At 49.2% G+C, this 12,973-nt stretch overlaps 1 protein-coding gene across 2 annotated transcripts in view; it reads right to left on the bottom strand.

Moving 5' to 3' along the window:
* CPT1A (carnitine palmitoyltransferase 1A) overlaps positions 1 to 12,973 on the bottom strand; it is an 80,606-nt gene that overhangs the window by 39,653 nt on the left and 27,980 nt on the right. For both annotated transcript variants that reach the window (XM_008020926.3, XM_008020975.3), the window contains exons 3-5: positions 11,618 to 11,757; positions 6,682 to 6,853; positions 3,203 to 3,304 (exon numbers count right to left, since the gene is read on the bottom strand). In XM_008020926.3, the coding sequence (XP_008019117.1) occupies positions 3,203 to 3,304; positions 6,682 to 6,853; positions 11,618 to 11,757 (414 nt within the window). The remainder of the gene's footprint in view (positions 1 to 3,202; positions 3,305 to 6,681; positions 6,854 to 11,617; positions 11,758 to 12,973) is intronic.

Here is a 12,973-nt window from a genome sequence, read left to right as displayed (position 1 = left end):
CCCCACTCCCTTACAAGGGCCAGCTGTGGCCAGGTACGGTGGCTCATGACTGTAACCCCAGCATTTTGGGAGGCTGAATCAAGAGGACTGTTTGAGCCCAGGAGTTCAAGACCAGTATGGGCAACATGGCAAGACCCCACCTCTACAAAAAAATATTTGCAGGCATAGTGGTGCACACCTGTGGCCCCAACTACTTGGGAGGCTAAGGCGGGAGGATCACTTGGGCCAGGAATTCAAGGCTGCAGTGAGCTAGGATGGTGTCACTGCATTCCAGCCCGGGCAAGAGAGTGAGACTCTGTCTCCCACAGAAAGGGCGTGGGACAGTTGTCAAGCATATTGAGGCTTATTCAAAGTAAAATGCCCGTGAATGAGACAGAAAATCATGCCCTGAATGAGCTGAAGTGGAACCCTGAGCTATGCAACACAGACAGAGGTCACTGAAGGTCAAGCATCTCACCCTCACCCCACCCTGCCAGTGGAACAGGGGCCATTGTCAGCCCTGATTCGCAAGCGTGGGTACAGAAGAGGAGAGATGGGGTAGGTCAGCCACAGTGGCTTGCACCTGTAATTCCAGTACTTTCGGAGGCCTAGGTGGGCGGATCACTTGAGGTCAGGAGTTTTGAGACCAGCCTGGCCAACATAGTGAAATCCTGTCTCTACTAAAAATACAAAAATAAGTGAGGCGTGGTGGCACACGCCTGTAATTCCAGCTACTCGGGTGACTGAGGCAGGAGAATTGTTTGAACCTGGGAGATGGAGGCTGCAGTGAGCTGAGATCACACCACTGCACCCTAACCTGGGCAACAGAGCAAACACAAAAACAACAACAACAAAAAAAAGAGCAGAGATGGGAAGAAACTTACCAAGGCTAACAGGGACTCAATAACCAAAGCTGGATTCAAACCCTCAGGGACTCAGTAACCAATCCTGGATTCAAACCCTTACCCCGAGAAGTTTCTGCTTATTATAGTTTTTAAAATGGGGTCCCAGGATGTGCAAAAATGAAAGCACCCATGCACTGCTGGTTAGAATGCAAAATGGTGGAGCTGCGTGAGGGTCTGGTGGTTCCTCAACGAGTTACCACGGAATTCCCACGACCCAGCAATTCCGCTCCTGGCTATGTCCCCAACAGCGGGTGAACAGGTCAATACACTGTGGTCCTTCCATACAACGGCATATTATTCAGTCACAAAAAGGGATGAAGTTCATCCACACAACAACATAGGTGAACCTTAATGACATGCCAGTCACAAAAGGCCACATGATTCCATTTATGTGAAATGTCCAGAACAGGCAAATCCATAGAGACAGACAGGAGATTCGTGGTTCCGAGGGGCTGGGAGAGGGAGGTAGAAGGACAGGGAGTGACTGCTTAGTGGCTATGAGCTTCTGGGTGATGAAAGGTCCTGGAATGAGACAGCAGTGAGGGCTGCGTGACATTATAAATGTGCTTAGTGCCCCTGAACCATACACTTGAAAACGGTTAAAACAGTACAATTCATGTTGTGTACATTTTACCATAATTTTTTCAAAAAGAAAAAAATGGAGCTGCTCCCTCCCCTTTTGTTCAATTAAAGAAAAAAAAAAAAGACCAAAGCAGGTAGATCACTTGAGCCCAGGAGTTCAACACCAGCCTGGACAAGATAGTGAAACTCCCTCTCCACAAAAAAACAAACAAACAAAAAAAAATAGGACCAGGCATGGTGGCTCACGCCTGTAATCCCAGCACTTTGGGAGGCCAAGGCAGGGGGATCACAAGGTCAGGAGATCGAGACCATCCTGGCTAACATAGTGAAACCCCGTCTCTACTAAAAATGCAAAAAAATTAGCCCGGCGTGGTGGTGGGCACCTGTAGTCCCAGCTACTCGGGAGGCTGAGGCAGGAGAATGGCGTGAACCCAGGAGGTGGAGCTTGCAGTGAGCCAGGATCACACCACTGCACTCCAGCCTGTGTGACAGAGTAAGACTCTATCTCAAAAAAAAAAAAAAAAAAAAAAATTGCCATGTGTGGTGGCATGCACCTGTAGTCCCAGCTACTCAGGAGGCTGAAGTGGGAGGATCATCTGAGCCCAGGAGGTCAAGGCTGCAGTGAGCCAAGATCGCACCACTGCACTCTAGCCTGGGCAACAGAGCAAGACCCTGTCTCAAAAAAAAAAGAAAAAGAAATGAGTAGTTTTGAGGATGAAATGACAGGCTTTCTAGGTAGTGCCTTGCCCCTAGGGGCCTGGGGTGTCAAGAAGCAACTGTCTTCAGACCAGCTGGAGGCTGACAATCACCCCACCCTCAGCTGGAGGACCCTCACCAATCAGATCAAAAACATTCACCACCCAGCAACAGATGAAGGGATAAATAAAATATGGTCTAGCCGTACAATGGAATACTATTCAGCCGTAAGAAAGAAGGGAATTCTGACACAGGCCTGCTATGTGGATGAACCTTGAAGACATTATGCTGAGTGAGAGAAGCTAGTCACAGAAGGACAAATATGATACGATGCCACTTATACGAGGTCCCTCAGACTGGCAAATCCACAGAGACAGAAAGTAGAATAGAAGTTACTAGGTGGGGGGAGGGAAGAATGGGGAGTGACTGCAATCATTTAATACAATGTTGTATTTAGCAATTATGTAAAATAGCAAAAACTGGCCGGGCGCAGTGGCTCACGCCTGTAATCCCAGAACTTTGGGAGGCCGAGGCGGGTGGATCACTTGAGGTCAGGAGTTCGAGACCAGCCTGGCCAACATGGCAAAACCCCGTCTCTACTAAAAATACAAAAATTAGCCGGGCATGGTGGCGGGTGCCTGTAATTCTAGCTACTTGGGAGGCTGGGGCAGGAGAATCACTTGAACCCAGGAGGTGGAGGTTGCAGTGAGCTGAGATTGCACCATTGCATTCCAGCCTGGATGACAGAGGGAGAGTCCATCGCAAAAAATATAAAATTAAATAAAAATAAAAATAAAATAAAGCTTTAAAAAATGCACCAAGCAGCTTCTCTATGAAACTTAAAACTTTTAAAAAATCACCTAAGATGCAGCAGTGATGCATTGAGGAAAAAAAAAAAAGACTTCCTATGAGAACCCTACCAGGCACACCACTGAAGGCTACTTGAGTCAAATGACGGTGACCTAGTTCATCATAATTAAGACCTAAGCCTTAATCCACAGATGGCTGACATTTCAGTGTGAAGCCTAAGCCACACCTACCCTGTTCACAGTGTCTTTGACAGCCGGGACCGGCAGGCGAGGCAGCGATGTCTGGAAGCTGTACAACATGGGTTTTCGGCCTGAAAAGATCTTGACCATACCCTGAAGAGAGAGAATTACATTTTCAGTCTACTGCCATACCGCCCTGAACGCACCCGTTCTTGTCTGATCTCAGAAGTTAAGCAGGGTCGCGCCTGGTTAGTACTTGGATGTGAGAATTACAATTTCAAAGACAAGGCTATGTTAAAGATCCAAAGCCACTTTTCCAGCGTGCACAACATGCCAACCACTTACTGATTTTCTGTGTCGATTTATTTTTCATCTGGTCCATCTTTTACCCGCCCCATATTTACGGGTTCTAGCAAATAAGCATATAACCCCGCCCTCCATGCCAATAAAAACCTGGGCAACATGGCAAAACCCCAACTCTACCAAAAAAACACAAAAAATTAGCCAGGCGTGGTGGCATGTGCTTGTTGTCCCAGCTACTTGGGAGGCTGAGGCGAAAGGATTGATTGAGCCTGGGAGGGTGATGCTGCGGTGAACCGTGATCACCCCACTGCACTCCAGCCTGGGCGACACAGTGAGACCCTATGTTAAAAAGCAAAACAAAAACAAACAAACAAACAAACCACGTGGAATCAAAGCCAAGCCTGACGGAGGCCGTGAGATGTCGCTGCCAGCATCATGACTGGCCAGGATCCAAACTGTGCTTCTCCACCTAGGGTGAGTCTCACCCCACCTCCTTCTGCAAGGCCCTTAGTTTAGGGATGGGCTCCAGGCTGTAGGAGCAGTGAGGAGGGTCAACGTGCCTGACCCTGAGCCAAGCTGAGGGGAAGCAGCGTCTTTCCTTCAGTCATTGCCAAGCCTCCCAGAGGGCACATTTGTGGCCCTTGGTTTTAGGCTGGATGATCAAGTCTGTATAATAACCAGTCACCTCAATGCCGACCAAAACAAATGCAGTCCTCGGGCCCAGGTGGGGAGTCCTGGTACCGCAGGGCGTTGGGACTCAGCTGAACCTCAGCTGCGAACCCACCGGAGGGAGTGCCCTTTAGCCTGCTTTGCCAAGCGTGGGAACCACCCGAGTCTCTTCTAGGTATTAAATTCTGCTTCTCTAGAAATCAGAAACTTTATATCCAAATGGCAGAAACTGATCTGAGAGAAAAAATTGGTTTGACCAGGAGCGGTGGCTCACGCCTGTAATCCCAGTACTTTGGAAGGCCGAGGAGGCTGGATCGTTTGAGCCCAGGAACTCGAGATCACCTGGCCAACATGGCGAAACCCTGTCTCTATTAAAAATACAAAAAATTATCTGGGCGTGGTGGTGTGTGCCTGTGGTCCCAGCTACTGTGGAGGCTGAGGTGAGAGAATCGCTTGAGCCCGGGAGGCGGAGGTCGTAATAAGCCGAGATTGCACCACTGCACTCCAGCCTAGGTGACAGAGCAAGCTGCTGTCTCAAAAAAAAAAAAAAAAAAAAGTGTTTGGCAAGAGTGGAGCCCCGGTGTGTGGTGGGCACTGCAGTGACTCCCACACTTCTCTCACAAGCAGGCTTCCCCAGAGGTTGGGACAGCAGCCCAGTCCAGGCAGGCACCACTGTGGGGGCTACCCAGAGGCAACTGAGCAGAAGGGCCCCGGGGCCAAGGTCGGGGCAGACAAAAAACCAAAGCAGACCCACGGCTTCATATACACCGGCAGACCCATGGAGCAGCCTCATTCGAGAAAGATTCTGCAGAAAATGTTCTCATGTTACCTGGTCCATTAGAACCATTTAGGCCACTTGGCAAGACAGGGGTGAATAAACCAGATGTTTCTTTACACATGTCTAGCCCCAAGGACCCAGGTTGGGCTTGAGGTGCTGAGCAAGGCCCACGGCCCAGGGCCACGACTACAATGGGCAGATGGTACACGGGGCACATGCCTGCCTGCAGGGGGTCACAGGGGCCCCAGACCCCAGACGGAGGCCTCGAAAGTCCAGAGATGATGCCCATCTTGGAGGGTTTATTTTCAGAAAAACTAAGCCCGTAAATTTTTTTTTTTTTTTTTTTTTTTTGAGACAGGGTCTGGCTCTGTTGCCTAGGCTGGACGCAACCACAGCTCACTGCAGCCTTGACCTCCTAGGCTCAAGTGATCCTCCTACCTCAGCCTCTGGAGTAGCTAGGATTACAGGCAAGCACCACCACGCCTGGCTAATTTGCCTGGCTAATTTTTGTATTTTTAGTAGAGATGGAGTTTCGCCATGTTCCCCAGGCTGGTCTTAAACTCCTGAGCTCAGGCGGTTCACCAGGCTTGGCCTCCAAAAGTGCTGGGATTACAGCCATGAGCAACCATGCCCAGCTCCCACAAAAACATTTAAATTGAGCCCAGGTTTGATGGCTCATGCCTGTAATCCCAACACTTTGGGAGGTCGAGGTGGGCAGATCACTTGAGCTCAAGAGTTTGAGACCAGCCTGGCCAACGAAACCCCGTCTCTATTAAAAATACAAAAATTAGCCAGCCATGGTGGAGCGCGCCTATAGTCCCAGCTACTCAGGAGGCTGAGGTGGGAAAATCACTTGAGCCTAGGAAGTTGAGGCTGCAGTGAGCTGTGATCGTGCCACTGCACTCCAGCCTGGGCAATGGAGCAAGACCCTGTCTCAAAAAGAAAAAAAAAAAAAAAAAAAAAAAAGCTGGGTGTGGTGGTTCACACCTATAATCCCAGCACTTTGAGAGGCCAAGGCAGGATCACCTGATGTCAGGAGTTAAGACCAGCCTGACCAACATGGTAAAACCCTGTCTCTACTAAAAATACAAAATCAGCAAAGCCCACGGCCTAGGGCCACGACTACAATGGGCAGATGGTACACGGGGCACCTTGGGAGGCTGAGGCAGAAGAACTGCTTGAACCTGGGAGGCCAAGTTTGCAGCGAGCTGAGATTGCACCATTGCACTCCAGCCTGGGCAACAAGAGTGAAACTCCATCTCAAAAAAATAAAAATAAAATAAAATAAAAATAAAAAAGAAAAACATTTAAATCATGAAATTTGGACAAGCATCCACATATATGGCAAAGCCATGACCTTAAATAAAGGACCCTTGGGCTAAGGGCCAAGGCAAGCTGGCGGAACATTCCAGAAGCTAAGTCCAAGTCACGGGAGCCTGTCCGAGGGGTCAGCTAAGGTAACCATTTAACGCCTGACAACAAGTGAGTCAAGAACGCTACAAAGAACCGGATGGACAGCACTTTTATTTGATGAATGACCTGAACTACAAACCCAGCAGACCTCAATAAAACACGCTGCAGATCTCACTAACGTCAGGAAAGAGAAGCACTCTTCGGCCCTCGCTTTTGTGTCATGGTGACTCAAACCTCTCCAGCCATTCAAGGTTGAGGCCCAGGTTACCAACCAAGCCATCGAGGGAGAAAAGGTCCCAGGGGTGTCCTTCTTTCCAAAGCCCAAACCATCTACCCCCACTCCACTGCCAGAGGGATGCACAATCACCATCCAGATCTTGGTGGCGCGACTCATCTTGCCGTGCTCAGTGAACATCCACCCGTGGTAGGACAGCAGCACCTTCAGGGAGTAGCGCATGGTGACGATGAGGGCCACCCACAGCCCGGTGCCAAACAGCACACCGCTGACCACGTTCTTCGTCTGGCTGGACATGCAGTCACTGCGGAGACAGACCCAGACAAGGGAGGCTGTGTGTGAGGTCGCACGGTGCCACCGAACGCCACCGGTGATGCCACAGACACCACGTGCCTCAGGGTCCAGCAGCCTGCCCCATGTAGAGCCGGGAAAGTCAGAGGGAGAGCACTTGCAGGAACCGAGCTCTTAAAACACTCACGGGCTCTCTCCTCCTCGCCCCAAAACCAATCACGCCGAAAGTAGCCGGCAGACCCGGGTGTCCGGGGCAGGCCTGTCTGCTCTCTTCCCGGAGGTCCCTTCAGCCTGATCTGCTCTGGTGGCCTTGAAACCAACCAGGGCCAATTTGTGTCATCTGGAAAAAGACACGGCTTCCTCCAGGACCTCCGGACCAACAGCAGGGGGGATGCTGTGAGGCCAGGACCTGGCCACCGCGAGAGCCATGCCCTGCAGACTTGCGCCTCCCTGGCAGGTGAGCAAGAGATTCTGGGCCACTTTCTTCAGCTCTTTATGAATTTTTTTCTCCCAAACTTATTTTTAGATGTAATCGTAATCTCAAATTATTTTGTTACAACTATTACCTCCAGTATTTATATCAAAAGAGCTTGTTTTTGACTTAGGAGTACTTAACACGAATAAAGAAACAGACTGTGTGAAACGGTCATGTAAATATTTAACTTAAATACAGGAAATGTTTTTGTTTGTGAAGGAAGGTAGTACATATTATGGTAAAGATGGGACTTTAAAAATGAGACAAAATACAGCTTTTTTGTTTGTTTGTTTTTTTGAGACAGAGTCTCGCTCTGTTGCCCAGGCTGGAGTGCAGTGGTGATCTTGGCTCACTGCAACCTCCGCCTCCCAGGTTCAAGCAATTTTCCCACCTCAGCCTCCCGAATAGCTGGGATTACAGGTGTGTACCACTACATCCAACTAATTTTTGTATTTTTGTAGAGATGGGGGTCTTGCCATGTTGCCCAGGCTGGTCTCGAACTCCTGACCTCAGGCAATCCACCTGCCTCGGCCTCCCAAAGTGCTGGGATTATAGGTGTGTGCCACTGTGCCTGGCCAGAAATGCAGCTATTTTGTGGTTTGTTTTAGTTTTGGTAACTGCAAAGTATTTTTTAAATAAAAACTAAGCATGCTTCAAATGATTAAAACACCAATATATGTAACCTAAAGGTATCCCCAATATTTGAAAAGCACTAATTTGGCCAGGTACAGTGGCTCAAGTCTATAATCCCAGCACTTTGGGAGGCCGAGATGGGTGGATCACTTGAGTCCAGGAGTTGGAGACCAGCCTGGGCAACATGGCAAAACCCCATCAACATAAAAATAAAATGTAAAAAAGAAAATAAACTAATTCAAAATAAGAAATAAAAAGAAAACCACTAATTGAACACTGCATGATATTTAAGTGGACAAAAACAAATTGTCTTCAAGGTTACATACTCTTGCTCCAAAATGTGTATCTTTCTATAACTCGTGAAATCTAGCACTGGAGTTTAACTGTAGTCTCTTTTTAAAACCTATACGCTCTTTTCTGGCCATATAACCTATCAGCAAACCTGGGTTTAGGGATTTCAGAAGCCATCTTTTAGATAATCTACATTTTAGATTACTGAAAGAAAAAGACCTATATACTTACTTGATTTGCAAAAATAAAAGTATTTTAGCATAAACAAATGACACATTCAAGATTTTTAAAAATATAGACATATAGGCACTTAGATAAAAAAAAGTTAGCAAAAAGCTTTCTTTGAAAGGACATGCTCCTTACAAGGCTGTCGGGGACAGACTCAGCGACAAACCCCACATAACACGTATGACTCCACTTTTTTACTTTTTTTTTTTTTTTTTTTTAAGAGATAGGGTCTCACTATGTTGCTCAGGCTGGTCTTGAACTCCTGGGCTCAAGCAATCCTCCTGCCTTGGCCTCCCAAAGTGCTGGGATTACAGGCCACCGCGCCCAGCCTGACTCCAGTTTTGAAGGCAGCGGCCCAGAGAATCTGCAAGTTCCTTCCAGGACAGCAGCTCTGGAATGGCCCATGAGGCTGAAAGACGCTGGCCCTTAACCCGGCCTTTCTAAATTTAGGCCAGGGATGGCCCAGTTTACCAAAATAGGTTTAAGAGGTACAAAGAAACAAATCTTACAAAGACCCAGATTATTAAGGGCTTTAAACAGTCAACTCTTCTAAATATAATCCAGTTTTAAGAGAAGGCCTACACTAGAGAGTAAGTTAAAGATCTGGCCCGGGCTCAGTGGCTCATGTCTGTAATCCCAGCACTTTGGGAGGACGACGCGGGTGGATCACTTGAGATCAGGAGTTCAAGACCAGCCTGGCCAACATGGCGAAACTCCATTTCTACCAAAAATACAAAAATTGGTTGGGCATGGTGGCGTGTGCCTGCAGTACCAGGTACTTAAGAGGCTGAGGCAGGAGAATCACTTGAACCCGGGAGGTGGAGGTTGCAGTGAGCCGAGATCGCACCACTGCACTCCAGCCTGGGGGACAGAGTGAGACTCAATCTCAAAAAGAAAAAAAAAAGATCTTCATTAACCCCACGAGAGAATGAAAAGTATGAAGGAACAGCTCCACACACAAGGCTTGGAGGCAGCTATCCACTGCAGGCCTGCGGGTCCTGGGACCTCAAGGAAGAGAGCAGCCAGGCCTGCCCCGAGTGCCCAGGTCTGCCAACTGCTTTCTGAGTGACAGCAGTGACAGGAGTCCCCAGGCAGACAAGGAACCTGGCAGGTATCCCAGCCAGGCATGCTTCTGCTAAAATGACTGGGAACTTTGATTCTGTCTCTTGCAGACACTTACAGAGGCCTGAGCCAGCGATCCTGAGCTACCTCAAGGTTGCAGGCAACTCAGCTGGACGCTCAGTGACTCTGGAGGGTCCAGGGCTTCCTGGAGAAGGAACAGGATGTGAAGGGGTCCTCTGCAGACCCTTCGCAAAAAGAGGCAGGAATCAGGGTACCTGCTCAAGCTGTCATCAGGAGATTCAGACCATTAATCTGCTTAATCTTTTCTTTCTAGTCAGCAGAATCAAGGCTGGGCACGGTGGTTCACACCTGTAATCCCAGTACTTCGGGAGGTCGAGGTGGGTGGATCACCTGAGGTCAATAGTTCAGATCAGCCTGGCCAACATGGTGAAACCTCATCTCTACAAAAAATACAAAAATTAGCCAGGCATGGTGGTGGGCCCCTGTAATCCCAGCTACTCAGGAGGCTGAGGCAGGAGAATTGCTTAAACCCAGGAGGTGGAGGTTGCAGTGAGCCGAGATAGCGCCATCACACTCCAGCCTGGGCAACAGAGGAAAAACTCCATCTCAAACAAAAAAAAAAAATCAAATTCAGCCGTTAACTGTGAGTGAGTTTTCGTTTATGTCCCTTTTTCTGCCAGTTTATTTTCTTGTTTCTTTCTGATTAAATAATATTTACATGCAAACAACCCACAAGGCGTGACTATGAAGATCCAGAGCTTTGATTTTTAGCTTAGCCCTGACCTGGCATTGTGCCTTCCACCTGCAACTCCTGGCCCCAAAACAAAGCCCAATTATGAGGAGTTGGCAGCTATTATTGACCTCAGATGATCCACTTGCCCTGGCCTCCCAAAGTCCTGGGATTACAGGTGTGAACCACCGTGCCCCAATGGCAAAAATGCCGTTGGTGTAAACGAGCAGCACAGAAATCGAATCAAACGCCTGGCATGGGCCAGCAGGGACACTTCCAAGGCACCATGGAGCTTTCAGACCGGAAAGGAAAACGTGTGTCCAAGCGCAAGGGTCACAGCTGCACGAGGAAGCTGAGTCGCCCCGCGTTCCACCGTCTCGACGTTCAAATGGCGATAAAGCAGCGGTGTTCACGCGCATTTATCTCACGGAAGCTTCTGGGGCAGGGGGTAGGGGGACCTCAGTGCCACACTGAAGAAAGCACAGATTTCAGAGCTGGTGCAGAGCTGGGTTTGAATTCCAGCTTCCCCGCTCCCTCTTCCTGTGACTTGGGCAGACGCCTGCGTCTGTCTGAAAGCTTCCTCACTGGTAAAAGGGATCCTAATGAGAGGTCACTGCAGTGCAGGGCCTGACCTTCCTAGATGGGAGTCTGGGCCATCTCCAGAACTGGATGGAATAACAGGCATCACAGGCATGCAATAAACACGCGCTATCAACAGGCGGCAGGTGGTTGGAAAAAAAATAAAATGAACATGTGCTGAATGTTACTTAAGGTGTCTCGGGGCCTTATCTCTTGGTAGCAAGAGATAAGCCCCAGGAAAATCCAAAACCCTAGGGGTGAGAGTGACAGGGGGTCCCCCGGAGATTTCTAAACCACCCTGACAGAAAGCTAAGTGGGGGAGGTCCCTGCAGAGGACCCCAGAGCCGTCAGTTCAAGGGTCACAGAACTCTGGGATGAACAGACTCCAAGTGCAAAGAAATCACTACATGGGGGTTCAGCCCCTTGAGCAGAAATTCCGTTCCAGAGCCCTACTGGCCAGGCTACAGGCACTGTCACTACTGGCCAAACCCTCGGGCCCTGACACCTTCCAAGGGGTGCCCCAGGGCCACTACCACGCTTCTCACCCTGGTCTTCAGAGGAAAGGTCGCAGGGGACCACAAACTCCTAGAGGGACCTTAGCACCACCCAGGAGGCGGGAAGAAAGCCGACGTGAGGACAGAATCGGGAGCTTCACATCGAATCCAGAACAGTGACAATCATCACATTTGAAGAGGCATAAAAACAGCAATAAAATTGGTAACTTCCCAGATATTCGGAGATTTCACAGGATTACTTACGTCGTTTCCAGGGTCCGATTGATTTTTGCAATTATTCCTAACGAGGGGTCGATCTTGGCGTACATTGTTGTCATCACGCCCACCACCACGATAAGCCAACTGGAGGGGCTCGCCGGGTACACGCCAGTGATGATGCCGTTCTAAAGACAGACACACGGGCCATGAGCGGTGTCCTCCCACAACCCACAGGGCAACGGCGCTTCATGGCCCCCAGCAACAGGACTGCTGGATCGGCAGGCAGGGAGAAGAGGGTGTCGGCAGCGTGCGTCCACTAAGAAACCATACCCCACTAGCTGGGACTCTCCCCAGAGTTTACAGCCTGCGGCGGTTCCAGTTTCCTCCCTTCCACTACTTCTGAGCCAAAACCCACCCTGAAAGCTTCCCCAAGAGTGGACACCCCAGGACATGAGAATCAGCCCAGGTACTAGTTTAGCTGGTGAAGGATGTCACTGAGCCACCATGACGTCCTGTCCCCAGCCTGCTACCGTCTAGAATGCCCTGAGACCCCAGCTCCAAAACTGCCCCTCTTGCCGCCCCTATGTCAGAAGGCTGCTTAACCTTGAAGATTTCATGGGAGGCCTCACTCCATGTTGAGAATTTGCTGTAAAATACTCCAGCCAAAAAAAAAAAAAGGATTATATCAAACGAAATTGGCAAAATTGTTGAACAAGAGAACGGTGGGGATGTGTAATCAGTCCTCTTCACTCTTGTGTATGTTTGACAACTCCAATTAAAAAACATTCTTACTAAACCATCCTAATAAGATATTGATTTGACCAAGATAATGGATTAAAAATGACCAAAACAGGCCAGGTGAGGCGGCCCATGCCTGTAACCCCAGCACTTGGGGAGGCTGAGGCGGGCAGATCACTTGAGGTGAGGAGTTTGAAACCAGCCTGGCCAACATGGTGAAATACTGTCTCTACTGAAAATACAAAAACTTAGCCAGGTGGGGTGGTGGTGCCTGTAGTCCCAGCTACTCAGAAGGCTGAAGCAGAAGAATTGCTTGAGCCCGGGAAGCGGAGGTTGTAGTGAGCCAAGGTCACGCCATTGCACTCCAGCCTGGGCAACAGAGTGAGGCTCTGTCTCCAAAAAAAAAAAAAAAAAAAAAAAAATTAGCCGGCCGTGGTGGTGGGCACCTATGATCCCAGCTACTTGGGAGGATGAGACAGGAGGATTGCCTGAGCCCAGTGAGGCTATAGGGAGCCGTGATCACACCGCTGCACTCCACTCTGGGCAACAGAGCAAGACCTTGTCTCAAAAAAAGAAAAAAAAAAAAGAGGAGAGGGGAGGGGAGGGGGAGAACAACATTCCCACTGGGTTGAATATGATGGCCAAGCCTCTGCATCCAAGCTT

This window comes from Chlorocebus sabaeus, chromosome 1, assembly GCF_047675955.1.
Source record: "Chlorocebus sabaeus isolate Y175 chromosome 1, mChlSab1.0.hap1, whole genome shotgun sequence".
Taxonomy (NCBI): Eukaryota; Metazoa; Chordata; class Mammalia; order Primates; family Cercopithecidae; genus Chlorocebus; species Chlorocebus sabaeus.
The sequence above is the reverse complement of the archived record's forward strand: the minus strand, read 5'-3'. Positions and strand labels throughout refer to the sequence as shown.